Genomic DNA, 22,262 nt, shown 5'->3' on the forward strand with positions numbered 1-22,262 from the left:
GTGTGATTTTATTTATATAACATTCTCAAAATGAAAAAATTCTAGAGATGGGAAACAGACCAGTGGTGGCCAGGAGTAAGGAATGGTGATGAGGAGAGGGTAGGTCTGATTTCTGTACCTTGATTACAGTGGCAGTTACAAGACTCTACACATGTGATTAAATGGCATGGAACTATGCATACGCTGCCCCAATGTCAGTTTCCTTGTTTTGATATTGTTCGAGAGTTAGGTAAAATGTAATCATTAGGAGAAACTAGGTAAAAGAGCCACAAGACTGCTCCGTATTGTTTTTGTAATTTCCTGTGAAACAATAATTGTACCAAAATAAAAAGTTTTTAAAAAGATGTTGATCAGAACTTGATGCCCCTCCTTACGCTACTACCACACCATGTGTGTCCAGCTCCTAACGGTTTCCCCCTCCTTTGGGAACTGGCTCCATCTCCCTCCACCTCCTCCACAAGGATGAGCCCCTGGCAGGCAGTTCTTTTTGTCTCGAGAAAACCTTGCCCTCGACTTTGACACTTGAATGGATGCTGCCCATGCTGAGCTGACCAGACTCTCCCTCCAAAGGACTTGAGTTATGGCTAATAGTTTAGTTCAGCCTGGGCCCGCACAGTGAGAATGGGATCTCTGGAGCTGAAGGTGAGGAGTCTTTACAGATAAAAATGTCAAAAACACCTTACGAAAACTGAGAGGCATCAAAATGAGCCCCAGAAGGTTTGCAATGTTCTCTTCTGATCCACTCCTGCCACTGATTTCCCTGAGTCACACCTATACCCTTATAATAAAGAGTATCTTTTGCTACCTCGAGTTGCCTTTTATTATTTGCTACCAAAGGAGCCCTAAATAACACAAAGATAAGATCAAGCCCAGAATACCTCTGAAGGGGTCAGCAGAGCATTTAACCTGCCTCACCCTCTTAACAGTTGCTTCCATAGTCTCTCCAGGTTCTCTTAATATTTTTACTCATTCTTCCAGGCTTCTCTGGAACTGCTCTGGTTTCCAGGGAGGAAAGTGAAGGAGTAACGCTTAAGCAGATATTTATTTTGTCTGGTTCTATTGTGTGTCATGCTATTTATCAATCCAGAACAGCAGCATCGTGAGGCACTGTCCACTCAAGGTTTTGTGGCAGATTATCCTCCAAAACCTATTCCTGTGCCTTCATATCTGCAGTAGCCTATCATTCTCAGTTTGAGTGAGGCACATGGCCCTCCAACTAGAAGCTACATTTCCCAGTCTCTCTTGTAGGTAGGTAAGGCCATACGACTACGTTTGGGCCAATGGGATCAGAGATGCCACTTCTGAGTCATACCCTTCAAAGTAGTCTGTTTTCTCTCCATTTGTTCCTTCCCCCTCTCTGGGGCCTGAAATGTGAGTGGAGTGAGGAAGGCAAACCAGCCTTCCTCTTCAACCACAGGGATAAAGACAACCCCCATGGGGATCTAGAATAAGAATATGGGGGGGCACCTGGGTGCCATCTTCAACCATAGGGATAAAGACAACCCCCATGGGGATCTAGAATAAGAATATGGGGGGCACCTGGGTGGCTCAGTGGGTTAAGCCTCTGCCTTCGGCTCAGGTCATGATCTTGGGGTCCTGGGATCAAGCCCTACATCGAGCTCTCTGCTTGGCGGGGAGCCTGCTTCCCCCTCTGTCTCTCCCTATTCTCTGACTACTTATGATCCCTCTGTCAAATAAATAAATAAAATCTTGAAAAAAAATAGAATAAGAATATGGGAAGGCAGCTGGGTTCCTGCACAGAGCTACTCTATGCTTCCGGACCACTCACCAACTCAGACGTTTAGACAAGAAAGAAGTCAATTTCTATGTTATCTGAGTGCCTGTTAACTGGGTTTCATTCAAACAGCTAAACCAATATTTGAAAGAATATAAGCTGGGGTCTCTAGATGAGAAAAATCTTCTTAGCCTTCCAACTGAGCCCTGATTTCTCCCAAGGAATTATGAGCACAGCTTCTAAGAACTGAACTTGTATTGCCTTTTGTCTCCTTGGAAATGGCAGGTTTTCATTAGGGATGCCACTCATCGACCCCACGGACATGCCAGGACGGCCAACCATGAAGCAGGAGGGAAAAGAGAATCCCAACCACACTGAGAATGTCACGCAGGCAAGCAGACACTGCCACACCAGCTGCTGGGCATGCCCTGGGGTGGTCCAGGACACTTCCGGAGGTTACAGAGAAGAGCAAAGCCACGGAGGCAGGCACAGTTTCACAGTACTGTTATACAATATCCTCTCTCTCCAAACTCTTCAAACCATTTTATTTTCCCAAAGTCCATCTTTACTAGATGCACAAGATGTGAGGGAAAACCAAGTAAGCCAAATTATTTCTTTAAAAAAAACCACTTTTGTCCTTACAAGCAGCTCAGTAATTTTGACACAATCCAAGAGTTGTTTATTAGTCATATCTGGACTCAGCAGCTCACTTGGAGAGACTATTTCATTTTTCCTTTGCCCTAAATGAAATAGACAATGATGATATCTGAAGGAGAATTTGCTTCTTACAACAGGTCAATTCTGATATTCATTTCCCAAAGAGGTGATGACCATTTTACAACTAGTTTATTTTTTTTGGCCTTTTTAAACCACTGTTCTGTTAGACAATTAAGAAAATTATTTATGACTCTTTTCCCAATTTTCCCCAAAACCATACACAGTAAAGACCACTCTACATGCATAGGAGAGAGGTTAAGTTCCTACAGACAATGGATGTCTAAGGGCATCAGAGTTTCATTCTTTCCCAGAAGCCTGGTTGAGAAAGAACTATATAGACTAACTATAACTCATGGGTCTAGCTGTTTCTCTATCCAGGGCTTAAAAAAAGATGAATGTTAAGCTGCTTCTTACTACCCCAAAATAAACTAGTCTAGCAAAATAAGCTGTACAGAATTCCCTGACCCAAAGCTTACATCCTTGATATTTACAGCACTGTTTGGGCTGCTGTGGTAGCTAGCCTCTCTCAGTCGGACACCATGTGCTCACCTAATCAGTGAGAGAGCATCACAATGAGGGACTGTCACTAGCCAGGCAGATCAAAGAAAGTATCTCCTTTCAACAAATGATGCGGGGACAAATGTGTATCTATATGCAAAAGAATGAAGTTGGGCCCCTTCCTCACACTATACACAAACATGAACTCAAAATTAACCATGGGTTTCAATGTAAGAGCTAAAACTATAAAAACCTATAGAAGCAAATGCAGGAAAAAAGTCTTTAATATGCTGCGAATGACAGCATCAAGAAAGTGAAACAACAACGTATAGAATGGGAGAAAATACTTGCAAATCATACATCTGGGAAGGGACTTGCATCCAGCATAGGTCAAGAACTCATAACTCAAAATAAAAAGATAAATAATCCAAGCAGAAAAGGGCAAAGGATCTGAGCAGACATTTCCCCAAAGAAGACAGACAAATGGCCAATAAGCACATGAAAAGATACTCAATATCATTAGCCATTAGGGAAATGCAAATCAAAAACACAGTGAAATACCCATTCACATCCACTAGGATGGCTGTAATCACTTTTTTTTAAAGATAACAAGTGTTGGAAAAAAAAAAACAACAGGAGAAATTAGAACTCTTGTATGTTACTGATAAGACAGTAAAATGCTGCAGCCACTGTGGAAAAAGAGTTTGGCAAGTCCTCAAAATATTAAATACAGAGTGACCATATGACCTAGCAATTCCACTCCTAGGTACATACTCAAGACAAATGAAATCACAAGTCCATACTAAAACTTGTCCACCCATAGATCAGCATTATTCTTTACAGCTTCAAAGTGGAACCAACACAAATGTCCATCAAGTGATGAGCAGGTAAATAAAATGTGGTATAGCTATACAATAGGACATTATTTAGCAATAAAAAGAACCAAGTACTGATTTTAGCAAAAACATGGATAAACCTTGAACACATTATGTGAACTGAAAAAAAGTCAGCCACAGAAGACCACATGTTGCATGGTTCCATCTACATGAAATGGCCGGAACAGGCAAACCTATAAAGACAGAAAGTAGATTAGTGGTTGCCTGGGACATGGGACAGGAAATGGAAAGTGACTCCTGATCAGCATGGAATTTCTTTGGGGGGCAATAAAAATATTCTAAAATTAGTTTGTGGCAACAGTTTTACAACTTTGTAGATACACTAAAAACCACTGAACTGTACACGTAAAAGGGTGAAATGTATGCTATGTGAATTATATCTCAATAAAACTGTTTTTAAAAACCCCACAGACAAAGGAAAGAAACTGAAAAAGACCTCAGGGTGAGCTCCGCCAGCTGCCGTCCATCCAGTGTGGGGGTTGCTGGAGCTGCCACGGACTGTCCAGCAGTAATGTGAAGCAGGGATTACACTGCAAAGCCAGGGTGGCTCATGGAAACAAGTTTAGCCATCTTTGTCCCTGACAGGGATCCAGCCCCCAGGCCTGACAGTGGCTGAAAGATAGTCCAAGCTCTCAGGGGCCATTAAGGACAAAACAGATTTCCTTTATGCACTGATACCACTAGGGAACTGTCTATTTGGAAAAACAGACACAAAAACCATCATCTGAAGGTGCTGCACAGATTCCCCATGGAGTTTTGGCTTCCGAGGCAAGCTGCACCCACAGAATCTTGCTCTGGGATCGACAAGGCCCCAAGAGCAGTGTCAGGGCTTATCTTGGGCAGGGATGTTAGTGACAAGTGATGTTAGTTCACTTGTGAAGTCACGCACAGCAGCGGGTTTCTGCCCTCAACACCTAGCTCAATTTCACTACAGGGAAACTGAGGCAAGTGACAGCCTTTCTTGAAGCCAAAGCCTCTGGAGAAAAACAGTCTGTCCAGAGCATTGTTCTCTCAGTTCCTGGCCTTGTCCACAGGTACCACCCCCGCCCCCACCCATACCACCTCCTCCAATGTCTGTTACAGCCAGTCAGACAGAGATTCTGGAAGCTCCACATGTGACCATTCTGTGCTGACATGATCAACAACAGAAAATTTTCATGGGGTATGAAAAGAAATCACAAGCCACATCTACTCAAAGTTGGGGCTTAGGGCCAGGAAGCTAGCCATTTGCCCTGGTGGGTGGGGGGGGGCATAAGACAGGCAAAGAGGGAGCTTTCCGCACTGGCAGTATCGTAGCCAATGAGGTTTATTTGAGGTGCGATTACTGCTAAATGAAGACTGGCAAAGAGGAGAAACCATCATTTTTGTCACTGTCTTCTTCCTAGGAAAATGTAGGCCAGCACAAGGAAGAGGGGTGGGAAGGAGAGGAAGAGGAGGAAGGAAGGGAGGGAAATCAAACCAAACTAAGATGCCGCAGCTTTGTGCTCGCTTGCCCCTTGGCTCAGGTTAAGTCCTGTAGCTTAGGTCTCTAGGTGACGGGGAGCCTGTAGTACCAGCAGAGAGAGGAGTAAGACAAAACTGCAGCCACGAAATCACACCCTTCCGTGGCCACTAGTATATATGTAAACAGATTTACATGTACACACATACAAAGATTGAAAAGGTGGTTGCTGACCTCCCTGATCTGCTGTACTTACTTTTGGACTGCTGTGTGGGGTTTCCCGGTCGCTGCGGACGCTGGCCCACCAACAGTGCTAGACGGCTCTTGGTTTTCTGTAGCTGAGTTTTCAGGTCGGAATTTCCTTCGGATGGGCTTTGATGGAGGCTGAGAATATGGTATGTCCTGAGGATTAAATACATAACAATAAAACCCAAAAGTTAAAAACTGAAATGTTCCCCACCACACCAATGTCCTCATGTTCCTCCTAGGCCTATTCCCAGGTCAGGCGCACACTCTGTTCAAACCCCACACCTGATGACAGAAGGCGGATTCAAGGCTTCGCAAGAACGGGGTGGGGACACAAACATCAGATATTAGGGGCCTTTTTTTTTTCTTTCCATGCTTGCAGTCTATTACCACTTTTCACACCTGAAAGGACACAGGAATGAGATTCCAGTGGCCCACCTGTCCACCCTCTCCCTTTTTTCAGTGCTGTGTGCATCTCGCAGCATGAGGCCTCTTCTGACTACAGACAAAGCTCACTTTGTGAGCAGACTCATCTCACTTTGGGGCTTGTGGGAATATGTTGTGAGTTTTGAAGTTTGTGAAGGTCTCCTCATTCCTCCATTCCAATTCATATATGAAGGCAAGCTCAAGGGCCATAGTGTCTTCTCGAAGGAGACAGCCAGCCTGCTGTTTGGGAGGCCCCTCCTCACCTGTGCTCCCCAGCCCAGGGCCCATGCTCTGAGCAGAGGAGGGCCTTAGAAAAATGGAGAGCAGCAAGGAGAGGTAACAAGGTGGAGAGAGAGCATGGCAACTGAGTAGCGCCTCCTGAGTAAGTGACCTGGGACTCAGTGACACTGGGGGGTTAAGGTGAAGACGCCGGGATGCAAGGACGGACTGTGGCACACAGAGGAAGAAGGGCAGACTACCCCGCCCCCCACCACAGGCCCTCCTAGAGGCTCAGCAGTGCACAGAGTTTTGCTAAAGGCACTTGGCCCTCCCTATCGTACCTCCTGAACTTGTTAAAAACAAGGCCTCCATGTTTAGCTGGAGGCTGAAGAGGAAGTGCAAACTGTCAGTGACATCAAGGGCAGGCCCAAGAACCATCAGCACCCCAATCCTCACAAAGAACCCAAGTTCTAGGAAAGCAGGATCATTAACATTCAGGTCAGGACACTGAAATCAAAGTAAAACAGATTTGCAAAGAGAGCCAAGAAGCCCGGGTGGGGGCACGGGGCAGGGGGCGCTTACAATGCTATCACAGAGGCACCTTCCCATAGGCCTTACCTTCTTGGTCGGACTATTGTCTGCAGCTTGAGAGGGGGCTCTGTTCAGCTGGGGCTGTATTTCGGCCTCAGACGCTTGTTCAGACTGTAGCAAAATATCATACAGAAAATAAAAATGCAAAAACATAACCACCTAAATATATAATGGAGAGAACCTAGGAAATGTCACTCAGTGGAAGCCGATTCAGACCACTTTGCTGCCAAGCACGGTCAAGTCTTTGGATCCTTGAGAAAACCTTCCCTAGACCCTGCCACTCCCTCTCATGCCCCTTCCATCATGTTCAATCTTAGGAAAAGGGGTCATGGTAATGTTGTCCATAACTACACATAGGTATTGCTAAAAATGAATGTTTTACAAGCTCAAACTAAAATAAATAAACAAATAAATAAGGCTTATCAGGAGAAAAAAAAAAGGGCTGGGAAAGAAATGAATTACAATTTTAACCCAAGCACTAATAAAAACAGTAACCATAACAACAACAAAAATACAACACTGAAACTTGAAAAAATATTAAATACCTAAGAAAAACACTCTAAGAGATAGGACTCTTTACCTTAAAAATGTAGGGGTGGGAGAGCATGATGGAAGGGGTAAGCAGAAAGGCTGAGGCTACCAAGTGGCATGGAATCAGTGAACAAACGCACGAAGACTGGCGAGGACTGCCCCCAAAGCCCTTCAAGACGTAGCACGTGCCACAAAACCAAGCAGGAGAGCACCGGGACACCAGGCGCCATGGGCTGCTCCCCGTCTCCAGGAGGCCGGCTACACTCAGTTGCTATTAGCCAGCAATGCAAAGTATTAACATGCAAAGAAAAAAGCCTCCGTACGAACTAACGTGACTTCCTCATGATAGTAACATCAGACCCCTACCCACAAAGTCCTACACATCTGCAGCACAACAATCATCCTTGGTGTGTCCATTCTGTCCCCAACCTGGCCTTCTCTAACTCCTCGCAGAGCCTGGCTTCGTCCTTCCTCTGCCTCTACTGAAACACACAAGGGCACTAATGCTCCCCCATTTACTGGATTCTTGCTGCCTCTTCTAGTTTTCTCCCAAGACTTCTGCCCAGCACAGCACCCCTGACTATCTTTTTAAAACTCCTGTCCCTGGCATCTGATGCATTGCAGTCTCCTACCGGCAATCATTCTCTCTCTTTCCTGTTTTGACTCCTCTTATCCCTGAGAGGTAGGATTCCTCAAGGTTCTGTCTTTGGTTCTCCTATTCCTCCTACCACCATTCATCCTTTCCCAGAGTAATCCTATCTGCTCTTCCATCTGCATTGCCCTAGCTAGAAACCTCGGTTCCCAACCACCTCTCCACCTCTCCAAACCCATTATGCAGGCACTCCACATGCCTGACTTCTCATTCAAAATTTTGCTTATGGCCTTCTCCTTTCCATTAAGGATCACTGCATTGCTGCTGTTGTCAACAGCTATCTGGAAAAACAAACACTGTGTCCCACAGTTCTCCAGGTGTTCTGCATGAATGAAAGCATTTCATCATCACAGCCCTAGGAAACAGTTATCACCCCCATCTTATTGGTGAAGAAGCTGAGGATCAAGAAGCTGAGGAACTCCCCCAAGGTCACACAAACAGCAGGGTCCAAACCTAGGCCTCCAGTTCCAACGGTGGGCTTGTGACCACTAAGCTTCACAGCCTCAGGCACTCTTCTTGGGCCCGAGTGGTACTCGTTCAAGAAACATTAACTGACCAGCTATAGCAGGCAGGCCCCGTGCTAGAGCTGGTATTCAAGATAAATAATACTTAGACCTCTCTTACATAAGCTTGAAGTCTAGTGGAAAAAGCAAAGAAATGACAGGGCAAACATGCTTTGGTAGAATTCAGACTTTGGTGAGGAAGTATGGGGGCTCCAGGAACACCCAGGCCGTGTGGGTCAGCAAAGACTTGGGCGAAGGTGATGTCACAGCTAAGACCTGAGTGATAAGCAGAGAGCAGCCAGCGAGAGGGGCAGTGCATACGCATGGTGAGAAAGGAAGCTCCAGTTAGGACACCACCACCATGCAGAGGCCTAGCCCAAGAGAGGAACCAGGAGAGAAGCAGATGTAAGGGGAACTCACTTTCAGGCACACTGAGTTTTGAACTGCCCAGGCAATAGCCGTGCAAAGCTATCTGGGAGCCATTCCTGGTCAAGAGTAAGGGGAATATAAGAGTTCAGGCACCTCTCCTGGGGGTTCTGACAAATGGGGTCATATTTTAAGACCACAGGCCCAGGCGCTCCTAAGGGGCACCGTCAGTTAAGTGCGCCACTCTTGATTTTGGCTCAGCACATAGTCCTAGGGTCCTGAGATCAAGCCCAGTGACCGGCTCCTCACTGGGCATGGGGCCTGCCTGGGATTCTCTCTCTCTCCCTCTCAAAAAAAGAAAGAAAGAAAGAAAGAAAGAAAGAAAGAAAGAAAGCAAGCAAGCAAGCAGGCAGGCAAAGAAAAAACGATCCGCAGGCCCAATGTCAGCTTTATTAATGGCTAACAATCTCCCAAATGCAGGGATTCCCCTGACCTTGCAGAATAACACAACTGGGACCTGATGCCCCTTCTTGCCTCTTCCATCCGCAAATCTGTTGCTTGGAACACCAGTGTTCTGGCCTCAAGTCTATACATGCAGGCCTCTGCAGGACCACAGGTATGCAATGACACATCCTGCCAGCCAGCCAGAGAGAAAAGGAGTGATGGACCAGTCTCCCCCCCTTTCACCTGCTCAGCTCCCCTCCATCATCAGGCAGAGAAATGTTTGCCCTCATGTTCCCTTTCCTGAGGAGACGAGCAGTCTCCCTCTTGTGGAAATACTGAGGGAAACAATAAATCAGACCCTTTTTTCAACAAAAATAAGGATTCTGAGCACAGCAAAAGTAGGATGTGGCCACTGTCGTTGTCTCTGCTTTCTCTGACACAGTTCTAAAAACCCAAAGAACAATAGAGTGGGAGTTGGGAAGGATGAAAAAGCAGTTGTGAAAAATGTCTGATAATTTTTTTCCATTTATAGATCTACCTTCTTGAAATCGCATCCAAAGGCCTAGGTTATCTTGCTCTACCACCGAGAACAAAGAGCTCCTTGGTTCTGCAAGGTAGAATCCAACCACCAACCCGCACAGGGAGGAACATGAAGACCTCCCCTCCCCACTCCATGACTGATTCTCAATGGGTCCATCTACTGACCATTCAGAGGAGTGAAATCTCCTGGGGCCTGGAGCACAGGAGTCTCGAAGATCCCAGAAAGGCAGAGATTCACCAGAGCCAGACATTATCCCAGGAAAAGAGATGAGGAAAGAAAACTAACTTTGTGGTTTAAAAAAAAAAAAGCAACAACTAAAGATGAGATTTAGAGCTACAAAAGCCCCTCTTTGCAAGAAACTATTTCACTTTCCCTCAGGAAAATAGTGTAAGGTTTAGCACCTGGAAAGCAGAATGAACTGGGGAGATTTCTTTGCTATTTCTTCAGACTTTTCTAAGGTAACAACTTGGACAGAATGATAACCCATGAAACAGGAGAGCCTCAGTAACTCTCTTTTCCCTCCATATATTAAAGATGGGAACAACTCTATCAATATGGACAAGTCTTGTCTGAAAGTTCTGATCGTCTGAACTGAAATCCAATGCCTGAATCCCAGGGATTACAATTACTAGAACAAATGGCAGTCCTTCGATCATGGCTCACCATGTAACAGGTACCCAACCAGGATGTGGCAAGACAAGAAAAATGTACTTTTAGCCAAGAGCTCACTGAAACTCCAGATAAGGTTCCTTTTAAAAATATATATCTCGGGGCGCCTGAGTGGCTCAGTGGGTTAGAGCCTCTGCCTTCGGCTCAGGTCATGATCCCAGGGTCCTGGGATCGAGCCCCGTATCGGGCTCTCTCACCTGGGTGGCTCAGTGGGTTAAGCCTCTGCCTTCGGCTCAGGTCATGATCTTGGGGTCCTGGGATCAAGCCCTACATCGAGCTCTCTGCTTGGCGGGGAGCCTGCTTCCCCCTCTGTCTCTCCCTATTCTCTGACTACTTATGATCCCTCTGTCAAATAAATAAATAAAATCTTGAAAAAAAATAGAATAAGAATATGGGAAGGCAGCTGGGTTCCTGCACAGAGCTACTCTATGCTTCCGGACCACTCACCAACTCAGACGTTTAGACAAGAAAGAAGTCAATTTCTATGTTATCTGAGTGCCTGTTAACTGGGTTTCATTCAAACAGCTAAACCAATATTTGAAAGAATATAAGCTGGGGTCTCTAGATGAGAAAAATCTTCTTAGCCTTCCAACTGAGCCCTGATTTCTCCCAAGGAATTATGAGCACAGCTTCTAAGAACTGAACTTGTATTGCCTTTTGTCTCCTTGGAAATGGCAGGTTTTCATTAGGGATGCCACTCATCGACCCCACGGACATGCCAGGACGGCCAACCATGAAGCAGGAGGGAAAAGAGAATCCCAACCACACTGAGAATGTCACGCAGGCAAGCAGACACTGCCACACCAGCTGCTGGGCATGCCCTGGGGTGGTCCAGGACACTTCCGGAGGTTACAGAGAAGAGCAAAGCCACGGAGGCAGGCACAGTTTCACAGTACTGTTATACAATATCCTCTCTCTCCAAACTCTTCAAACCATTTTATTTTCCCAAAGTCCATCTTTACTAGATGCACAAGATGTGAGGGAAAACCAAGTAAGCCAAATTATTTCTTTAAAAAAAACCACTTTTGTCCTTACAAGCAGCTCAGTAATTTTGACACAATCCAAGAGTTGTTTATTAGTCATATCTGGACTCAGCAGCTCACTTGGAGAGACTATTTCATTTTTCCTTTGCCCTAAATGAAATAGACAATGATGATATCTGAAGGAGAATTTGCTTCTTACAACAGGTCAATTCTGATATTCATTTCCCAAAGAGGTGATGACCATTTTACAACTAGTTTATTTTTTTTGGCCTTTTTAAACCACTGTTCTGTTAGACAATTAAGAAAATTATTTATGACTCTTTTCCCAATTTTCCCCAAAACCATACACAGTAAAGACCACTCTACATGCATAGGAGAGAGGTTAAGTTCCTACAGACAATGGATGTCTAAGGGCATCAGAGTTTCATTCTTTCCCAGAAGCCTGGTTGAGAAAGAACTATATAGACTAACTATAACTCATGGGTCTAGCTGTTTCTCTATCCAGGGCTTAAAAAAAGATGAATGTTAAGCTGCTTCTTACTACCCCAAAATAAACTAGTCTAGCAAAATAAGCTGTACAGAATTCCCTGACCCAAAGCTTACATCCTTGATATTTACAGCACTGTTTGGGCTGCTGTGGTAGCTAGCCTCTCTCAGTCGGACACCATGTGCTCACCTAATCAGTGAGAGAGCATCACAATGAGGGACTGTCACTAGCCAGGCAGATCAAAGAAAGTATCTCCTTTCAACAAATGATGCGGGGACAAATGTGTATCTATATGCAAAAGAATGAAGTTGGGCCCCTTCCTCACACTATACACAAACATGAACTCAAAATTAACCATGGGTTTCAATGTAAGAGCTAAAACTATAAAAACCTATAGAAGCAAATGCAGGAAAAAAGTCTTTAATATGCTGCGAATGACAGCATCAAGAAAGTGAAACAACAACGTATAGAATGGGAGAAAATACTTGCAAATCATACATCTGGGAAGGGACTTGCATCCAGCATAGGTCAAGAACTCATAACTCAAAATAAAAAGATAAATAATCCAAGCAGAAAAGGGCAAAGGATCTGAGCAGACATTTCCCCAAAGAAGACAGACAAATGGCCAATAAGCACATGAAAAGATACTCAATATCATTAGCCATTAGGGAAATGCAAATCAAAAACACAGTGAAATACCCATTCACATCCACTAGGATGGCTGTAATCACTTTTTTTTAAAGATAACAAGTGTTGGAAAAAAAAAAACAACAGGAGAAATTAGAACTCTTGTATGTTACTGATAAGACAGTAAAATGCTGCAGCCACTGTGGAAAAAGAGTTTGGCAAGTCCTCAAAATATTAAATACAGAGTGACCATATGACCTAGCAATTCCACTCCTAGGTACATACTCAAGACAAATGAAATCACAAGTCCATACTAAAACTTGTCCACCCATAGATCAGCATTATTCTTTACAGCTTCAAAGTGGAACCAACACAAATGTCCATCAAGTGATGAGCAGGTAAATAAAATGTGGTATAGCTATACAATAGGACATTATTTAGCAATAAAAAGAACCAAGTACTGATTTTAGCAAAAACATGGATAAACCTTGAACACATTATGTGAACTGAAAAAAAGTCAGCCACAGAAGACCACATGTTGCATGGTTCCATCTACATGAAATGGCCGGAACAGGCAAACCTATAAAGACAGAAAGTAGATTAGTGGTTGCCTGGGACATGGGACAGGAAATGGAAAGTGACTCCTGATCAGCATGGAATTTCTTTGGGGGGCAATAAAAATATTCTAAAATTAGTTTGTGGCAACAGTTTTACAACTTTGTAGATACACTAAAAACCACTGAACTGTACACGTAAAAGGGTGAAATGTATGCTATGTGAATTATATCTCAATAAAACTGTTTTTAAAAACCCCACAGACAAAGGAAAGAAACTGAAAAAGACCTCAGGGTGAGCTCCGCCAGCTGCCGTCCATCCAGTGTGGGGGTTGCTGGAGCTGCCACGGACTGTCCAGCAGTAATGTGAAGCAGGGATTACACTGCAAAGCCAGGGTGGCTCATGGAAACAAGTTTAGCCATCTTTGTCCCTGACAGGGATCCAGCCCCCAGGCCTGACAGTGGCTGAAAGATAGTCCAAGCTCTCAGGGGCCATTAAGGACAAAACAGATTTCCTTTATGCACTGATACCACTAGGGAACTGTCTATTTGGAAAAACAGACACAAAAACCATCATCTGAAGGTGCTGCACAGATTCCCCATGGAGTTTTGGCTTCCGAGGCAAGCTGCACCCACAGAATCTTGCTCTGGGATCGACAAGGCCCCAAGAGCAGTGTCAGGGCTTATCTTGGGCAGGGATGTTAGTGACAAGTGATGTTAGTTCACTTGTGAAGTCACGCACAGCAGCGGGTTTCTGCCCTCAACACCTAGCTCAATTTCACTACAGGGAAACTGAGGCAAGTGACAGCCTTTCTTGAAGCCAAAGCCTCTGGAGAAAAACAGTCTGTCCAGAGCATTGTTCTCTCAGTTCCTGGCCTTGTCCACAGGTACCACCCCCGCCCCCACCCATACCACCTCCTCCAATGTCTGTTACAGCCAGTCAGACAGAGATTCTGGAAGCTCCACATGTGACCATTCTGTGCTGACATGATCAACAACAGAAAATTTTCATGGGGTATGAAAAGAAATCACAAGCCACATCTACTCAAAGTTGGGGCTTAGGGCCAGGAAGCTAGCCATTTGCCCTGGTGGGTGGGGGGGGGCATAAGACAGGCAAAGAGGGAGCTTTCCGCACTGGCAGTATCGTAGCCAATGAGGTTTATTTGAGGTGCGATTACTGCTAAATGAAGACTGGCAAAGAGGAGAAACCATCATTTTTGTCACTGTCTTCTTCCTAGGAAAATGTAGGCCAGCACAAGGAAGAGGGGTGGGAAGGAGAGGAAGAGGAGGAAGGAAGGGAGGGAAATCAAACCAAACTAAGATGCCGCAGCTTTGTGCTCGCTTGCCCCTTGGCTCAGGTTAAGTCCTGTAGCTTAGGTCTCTAGGTGACGGGGAGCCTGTAGTACCAGCAGAGAGAGGAGTAAGACAAAACTGCAGCCACGAAATCACACCCTTCCGTGGCCACTAGTATATATGTAAACAGATTTACATGTACACACATACAAAGATTGAAAAGGTGGTTGCTGACCTCCCTGATCTGCTGTACTTACTTTTGGACTGCTGTGTGGGGTTTCCCGGTCGCTGCGGACGCTGGCCCACCAACAGTGCTAGACGGCTCTTGGTTTTCTGTAGCTGAGTTTTCAGGTCGGAATTTCCTTCGGATGGGCTTTGATGGAGGCTGAGAATATGGTATGTCCTGAGGATTAAATACATAACAATAAAACCCAAAAGTTAAAAACTGAAATGTTCCCCACCACACCAATGTCCTCATGTTCCTCCTAGGCCTATTCCCAGGTCAGGCGCACACTCTGTTCAAACCCCACACCTGATGACAGAAGGCGGATTCAAGGCTTCGCAAGAACGGGGTGGGGACACAAACATCAGATATTAGGGGCCTTTTTTTTTTCTTTCCATGCTTGCAGTCTATTACCACTTTTCACACCTGAAAGGACACAGGAATGAGATTCCAGTGGCCCACCTGTCCACCCTCTCCCTTTTTTCAGTGCTGTGTGCATCTCGCAGCATGAGGCCTCTTCTGACTACAGACAAAGCTCACTTTGTGAGCAGACTCATCTCACTTTGGGGCTTGTGGGAATATGTTGTGAGTTTTGAAGTTTGTGAAGGTCTCCTCATTCCTCCATTCCAATTCATATATGAAGGCAAGCTCAAGGGCCATAGTGTCTTCTCGAAGGAGACAGCCAGCCTGCTGTTTGGGAGGCCCCTCCTCACCTGTGCTCCCCAGCCCAGGGCCCATGCTCTGAGCAGAGGAGGGCCTTAGAAAAATGGAGAGCAGCAAGGAGAGGTAACAAGGTGGAGAGAGAGCATGGCAACTGAGTAGCGCCTCCTGAGTAAGTGACCTGGGACTCAGTGACACTGGGGGGTTAAGGTGAAGACGCCGGGATGCAAGGACGGACTGTGGCACACAGAGGAAGAAGGGCAGACTACCCCGCCCCCCACCACAGGCCCTCCTAGAGGCTCAGCAGTGCACAGAGTTTTGCTAAAGGCACTTGGCCCTCCCTATCGTACCTCCTGAACTTGTTAAAAACAAGGCCTCCATGTTTAGCTGGAGGCTGAAGAGGAAGTGCAAACTGTCAGTGACATCAAGGGCAGGCCCAAGAACCATCAGCACCCCAATCCTCACAAAGAACCCAAGTTCTAGGAAAGCAGGATCATTAACATTCAGGTCAGGACACTGAAATCAAAGTAAAACAGATTTGCAAAGAGAGCCAAGAAGCCCGGGTGGGGGCACGGGGCAGGGGGCGCTTACAATGCTATCACAGAGGCACCTTCCCATAGGCCTTACCTTCTTGGTCGGACTATTGTCTGCAGCTTGAGAGGGGGCTCTGTTCAGCTGGGGCTGTATTTCGGCCTCAGACGCTTGTTCAGACTGTAGCAAAATATCATACAGAAAATAAAAATGCAAAAACATAACCACCTAAATATATAATGGAGAGAACCTAGGAAATGTCACTCAGTGGAAGCCGATTCAGACCACTTTGCTGCCAAGCACGGTCAAGTCTTTGGATCCTTGAGAAAACCTTCCCTAGACCCTGCCACTCCCTCTCATGCCCCTTCCATCATGTTCAATCTTAGGAAAAGGGGTCATGGTAATGTTGTCCATAACTACACATAGGTATTGCTAAAAATGAATGTTTTACAAGCTCAAACTAAAATAAATAAACAAATAAATAAGGCTTATCAGGAGAAAAAAAAAAGGGCTGGGAAAGAAATGAATTACAATTTTAACCCAAGCACTAATAAAAACAGTAACCATAACAACAACAAAAATACAACACTGAAACTTGAAAAAATATTAAATACCTAAGAAAAACACTCTAAGAGATAGGACTCTTTACCTTAAAAATGTAGGGGTGGGAGAGCATGATGGAAGGGGTAAGCAGAAAGGCTGAGGCTACCAAGTGGCATGGAATCAGTGAACAAACGCACGAAGACTGGCGAGGACTGCCCCCAAAGCCCTTCAAGACGTAGCACGTGCCACAAAACCAAGCAGGAGAGCACCGGGACACCAGGCGCCATGGGCTGCTCCCCGTCTCCAGGAGGCCGGCTACACTCAGTTGCTATTAGCCAGCAATGCAAAGTATTAACATGCAAAGAAAAAAGCCTCCGTACGAACTAACGTGACTTCCTCATGATAGTAACATCAGACCCCTACCCACAAAGTCCTACACATCTGCAGCACAACAATCATCCTTGGTGTGTCCATTCTGTCCCCAACCTGGCCTTCTCTAACTCCTCGCAGAGCCTGGCTTCGTCCTTCCTCTGCCTCTACTGAAACACACAAGGGCACTAATGCTCCCCCATTTACTGGATTCTTGCTGCCTCTTCTAGTTTTCTCCCAAGACTTCTGCCCAGCACAGCACCCCTGACTATCTTTTTAAAACTCCTGTCCCTGGCATCTGATGCATTGCAGTCTCCTACCGGCAATCATTCTCTCTCTTTCCTGTTTTGACTCCTCTTATCCCTGAGAGGTAGGATTCCTCAAGGTTCTGTCTTTGGTTCTCCTATTCCTCCTACCACCATTCATCCTTTCCCAGAGTAATCCTATCTGCTCTTCCATCTGCATTGCCCTAGCTAGAAACCTCGGTTCCCAACCACCTCTCCACCTCTCCAAACCCATTATGCAGGCACTCCACATGCCTGACTTCTCATTCAAAATTTTGCTTATGGCCTTCTCCTTTCCATTAAGGATCACTGCATTGCTGCTGTTGTCAACAGCTATCTGGAAAAACAAACACTGTGTCCCACAGTTCTCCAGGTGTTCTGCATGAATGAAAGCATTTCATCATCACAGCCCTAGGAAACAGTTATCACCCCCATCTTATTGGTGAAGAAGCTGAGGATCAAGAAGCTGAGGAACTCCCCCAAGGTCACACAAACAGCAGGGTCCAAACCTAGGCCTCCAGTTCCAACGGTGGGCTTGTGACCACTAAGCTTCACAGCCTCAGGCACTCTTCTTGGGCCCGAGTGGTACTCGTTCAAGAAACATTAACTGACCAGCTATAGCAGGCAGGCCCCGTGCTAGAGCTGGTATTCAAGATAAATAATACTTAGACCTCTCTTACATAAGCTTGAAGTCTAGTGGAAAAAGCAAAGAAATGACAGGGCAAACATGCTTTGGTAGAATTCAGACTTTGGTGAGGAAGTATGGGGGCTCCAGGAACACCCAGGCCGTGTGGGTCAGCAAAGACTTGGGCGAAGGTGATGTCACAGCTAAGACCTGAGTGATAAGCAGAGAGCAGCCAGCGAGAGGGGCAGTGCATACGCATGGTGAGAAAGGAAGCTCCAGTTAGGACACCACCACCATGCAGAGGCCTAGCCCAAGAGAGGAACCAGGAGAGAAGCAGATGTAAGGGGAACTCACTTTCAGGCACACTGAGTTTTGAACTGCCCAGGCAATAGCCGTGCAAAGCTATCTGGGAGCCATTCCTGGTCAAGAGTAAGGGGAATATAAGAGTTCAGGCACCTCTCCTGGGGGTTCTGACAAATGGGGTCATATTTTAAGACCACAGGCCCAGGCGCTCCTAAGGGGCACCGTCAGTTAAGTGCGCCACTCTTGATTTTGGCTCAGCACATAGTCCTAGGGTCCTGAGATCAAGCCCAGTGACCGGCTCCTCACTGGGCATGGGGCCTGCCTGGGATTCTCTCTCTCTCCCTCTCAAAAAAAGAAAGAAAGAAAGAAAGAAAGAAAGAAAGAAAGAAAGCAAGCAAGCAAGCAGGCAGGCAAAGAAAAAACGATCCGCAGGCCCAATGTCAGCTTTATTAATGGCTAACAATCTCCCAAATGCAGGGATTCCCCTGACCTTGCAGAATAACACAACTGGGACCTGATGCCCCTTCTTGCCTCTTCCATCCGCAAATCTGTTGCTTGGAACACCAGTGTTCTGGCCTCAAGTCTATACATGCAGGCCTCTGCAGGACCACAGGTATGCAATGACACATCCTGCCAGCCAGCCAGAGAGAAAAGGAGTGATGGACCAGTCTCCCCCCCTTTCACCTGCTCAGCTCCCCTCCATCATCAGGCAGAGAAATGTTTGCCCTCATGTTCCCTTTCCTGAGGAGACGAGCAGTCTCCCTCTTGTGGAAATACTGAGGGAAACAATAAATCAGACCCTTTTTTCAACAAAAATAAGGATTCTGAGCACAGCAAAAGTAGGATGTGGCCACTGTCGTTGTCTCTGCTTTCTCTGACACAGTTCTAAAAACCCAAAGAACAATAGAGTGGGAGTTGGGAAGGATGAAAAAGCAGTTGTGAAAAATGTCTGATAATTTTTTTCCATTTATAGATCTACCTTCTTGAAATCGCATCCAAAGGCCTAGGTTATCTTGCTCTACCACCGAGAACAAAGAGCTCCTTGGTTCTGCAAGGTAGAATCCAACCACCAACCCGCACAGGGAGGAACATGAAGACCTCCCCTCCCCACTCCATGACTGATTCTCAATGGGTCCATCTACTGACCATTCAGAGGAGTGAAATCTCCTGGGGCCTGGAGCACAGGAGTCTCGAAGATCCCAGAAAGGCAGAGATTCACCAGAGCCAGACATTATCCCAGGAAAAGAGATGAGGAAAGAAAACTAACTTTGTGGTTTAAAAAAAAAAAAGCAACAACTAAAGATGAGATTTAGAGCTACAAAAGCCCCTCTTTGCAAGAAACTATTTCACTTTCCCTCAGGAAAATAGTGTAAGGTTTAGCACCTGGAAAGCAGAATGAACTGGGGAGATTTCTTTGCTATTTCTTCAGACTTTTCTAAGGTAACAACTTGGACAGAATGATAACCCATGAAACAGGAGAGCCTCAGTAACTCTCTTTTCCCTCCATATATTAAAGATGGGAACAACTCTATCAATATGGACAAGTCTTGTCTGAAAGTTCTGATCGTCTGAACTGAAATCCAATGCCTGAATCCCAGGGATTACAATTACTAGAACAAATGGCAGTCCTTCGATCATGGCTCACCATGTAACAGGTACCCAACCAGGATGTGGCAAGACAAGAAAAATGTACTTTTAGCCAAGAGCTCACTGAAACTCCAGATAAGGTTCCTTTTAAAAATATATATCTCGGGGCGCCTGAGTGGCTCAGTGGGTTAGAGCCTCTGCCTTCGGCTCAGGTCATGATCCCAGGGTCCTGGGATCGAGCCCCGTATCGGGCTCTCTGCTTAGCGGGGAACCTGCTTCCTCCTCTCCCTCCTGCCTGCCTCTCTGACTACTTGTAATCTCTGTCTATCAAATTAAAAAAAATGTATATATATATATATATATATATATATATTATATTATATTTTAATATCAATAATTCCCTATCCACAAATAAGAAATATAGTTTCATCCTAATTTTGCAAGGAAAAAGCCTGTATGAGTTCCATGGACTTAGAAGGTGTTGCCACTCCAAATGTAGAGATCTGTTCTGGGATTTCACCCATTCCCATGACTGATGGGACAATATGGTCCCTGCCCAGCTAGCTCCCCCAGAAATGGACACAGGCCCAGGAAGGCTAAGCATCTGGATTCTCCACCAGAAGAAGGGTTTGTTCAGTTATTCAGTTATACAGATATCTATTTCGCATATCTCATGTATCACTTTCCAAAAATCCTCATCTCATGTTCTGCTTCTGGGGTACCAGACCTGAGGCACTAGGCAAATTGCTCCCAGAACAAGGGAGTTAAAGCACTCTAGTAGTCACCTCCTTGGTCTCTCTCTAGGATTACTTGCTCTGGAAAAAGCTGCCATCCTGTGAGGACACTCAATCAGTCCTAACAAGCGGCCCATGTAGCAAGGAATTAAGGCATCCCACCAACCAGGCTTGTGGGAGAGCCATCTTAGGGGGGATCCTACAGCTCCAGTCAAGCCTTCAGATGACTGAAGCCCAATGAGAGACCCTGATCTGAAACCACCAGATTAGTTTCTCCTAAATCGCTAAGCCACAGAAACTATGAGATAGGAAATGTCAGTTGTGTGAGGCCTCTAAGAACACACACTCTAACAGGTCTGAAATTTGGGGTCTAGTAGGGCGGAATCAGGGTGAACAGTAGAGAAGAATAAGACAGCCAAAGCTGGAGAAAGGCAGTGGAGTGGATCCCACATGGTCCTAGAGATCACTGTCCCAGAGGGTCTATTCGCCACTCAGCACCATTCCCCATTTCCAGGCTCTTCTCTATGTTGCAGGGGGTAAAAGCCTGGGAAGAACATTCATACAATCTCCTTTTAATAATGTTCCTTGTTGACTCTGAGAGTCACTGACATGAAACCAAGAAGGTGAGAGAAACAAGCTGTGTTACTGCTGCTCGGGCAGTGATGGGAAGAAAAGCATGGAATTCAGCGGTCAGAAGATCTTCGAGTGGCCTCAGGCATTTCCCCACAAATCATTACTCAGATGCTGCAGGCAGCCTGAGGTCCTCTAGCTGTTTCCTTTAGTACTTGCAATGTGCCAACATTCAGAAAATTGTGGCAAACCTGACTGGTGGCCTTCCCTTGTTTTTGCTCCCCTAGCACAGCTAATTCTTTAAGTACCTAATCCCTTAAATGAAATCTCTTCCAGTGTGAAATACCTAGAGTGGTTTCTGTTTTCCCAACCAGATCTCAGCTGATATGTCCATGTTGAGGATTTGGAGCTTATCCTGACAGCCCCGAGGTGTGACGGGCACTGCAAGATTTTAGGTAGGGAAGTGATAGGACGAGATTTGCATTTTAGAAAGACTATTCTGTGAACCCGATCAGTAAAATGTACTAGAAGCAACCCACAGTGGGTGAAGGCAATTCACTTACGAGACTGAAAATGAAAAGAAGACAAGAGCTGATGGTCACTTGAACCAGTCTGGTGGGAGTGGGGATAGGCAGAATTGAGAGCTACGTGGCTTGAGACTGGATACATCCTTGTGATTGCTGATATGTGATAAATGAAAGGAAAGAACAATGACACATGGGAGCCAGATTTTTACCTCCAACAATGGATAAATGGCTGAGAGGAAAGAATTTAAAGCAAGAGGAAAAGAAATATGGCAGCATAAAAGCTGAACAAAATTAAGTAGATTCATCACAAGCAGTGCTAGAACAACAACTCTCTTCCTAAAGCAGTATCTCTCAAATAGGGGTTCCAGGGAACACCAGTTCTATGAATTGCCTTGACAGGGATAGGAAAACTTTTTCTGTAAAGAGACAGACAGTAAATATTTTTAGGTGTACAGGCCATTTGGACTCTGTGTCTCCAATGCAAACATGAAACTCTGCTACTGACTGTTAAAGCGGGCAAAGAAGACAACACTATGAATGGGTGTGACTGTGTTCCAATAAACTTTATTTGCAAAAACACGATGGTGGGACAGATTTGGCCTGTGGGCCATAGTTTGTCACCCCCTCACCTAGAGGAAGAGAATCTCCAGATAGGCTTAGGGAACACAGCATAGTCTATCTCCCTCCTAGGAATTCACGGGGTAATAGCATGTCACACACACTCTGAAACCCTGTGAGGTGAAGGAAGCCACTGCCTTTGTTTAACCCAACAGTGCCCAAACTGATTTGGCTTTGACTTCTCATTCTCATGTAACTCCTATTGACATCCAGCAGAACTAATGTTCTGGGGAACACACTTTGGAGAACACTGACCTACACACTGGGTC

General features: G+C 45.5%; 1 protein-coding gene across 1 annotated transcript in view; it reads right to left on the minus strand.

The window, feature by feature from the left end:
- The window catches only part of LOC111157117 (RALBP1 associated Eps domain containing 2), a 220,828-nt gene that overhangs the window by 23,979 nt on the left and 174,587 nt on the right, over positions 1-22,262 (minus strand). The window contains exons 15-16 of the mRNA XM_022518356.1: positions 15,930-16,013; positions 14,677-14,822 (exon numbers count right to left, since the gene is read on the minus strand). Coding sequence (XP_022374064.1) covers positions 14,677-14,822; positions 15,930-16,013 — 230 coding nt within the window. The remainder of the gene's footprint in view (positions 1-14,676; positions 14,823-15,929; positions 16,014-22,262) is intronic.

Source organism: Enhydra lutris, unplaced genomic scaffold (genome assembly GCF_002288905.1).
Source record: "Enhydra lutris kenyoni isolate GAN:26980312 unplaced genomic scaffold, ASM228890v2 scaffoldscaffold52, whole genome shotgun sequence".
Lineage (NCBI taxonomy): Eukaryota > Metazoa > Chordata > Mammalia > Carnivora > Mustelidae > Enhydra > Enhydra lutris.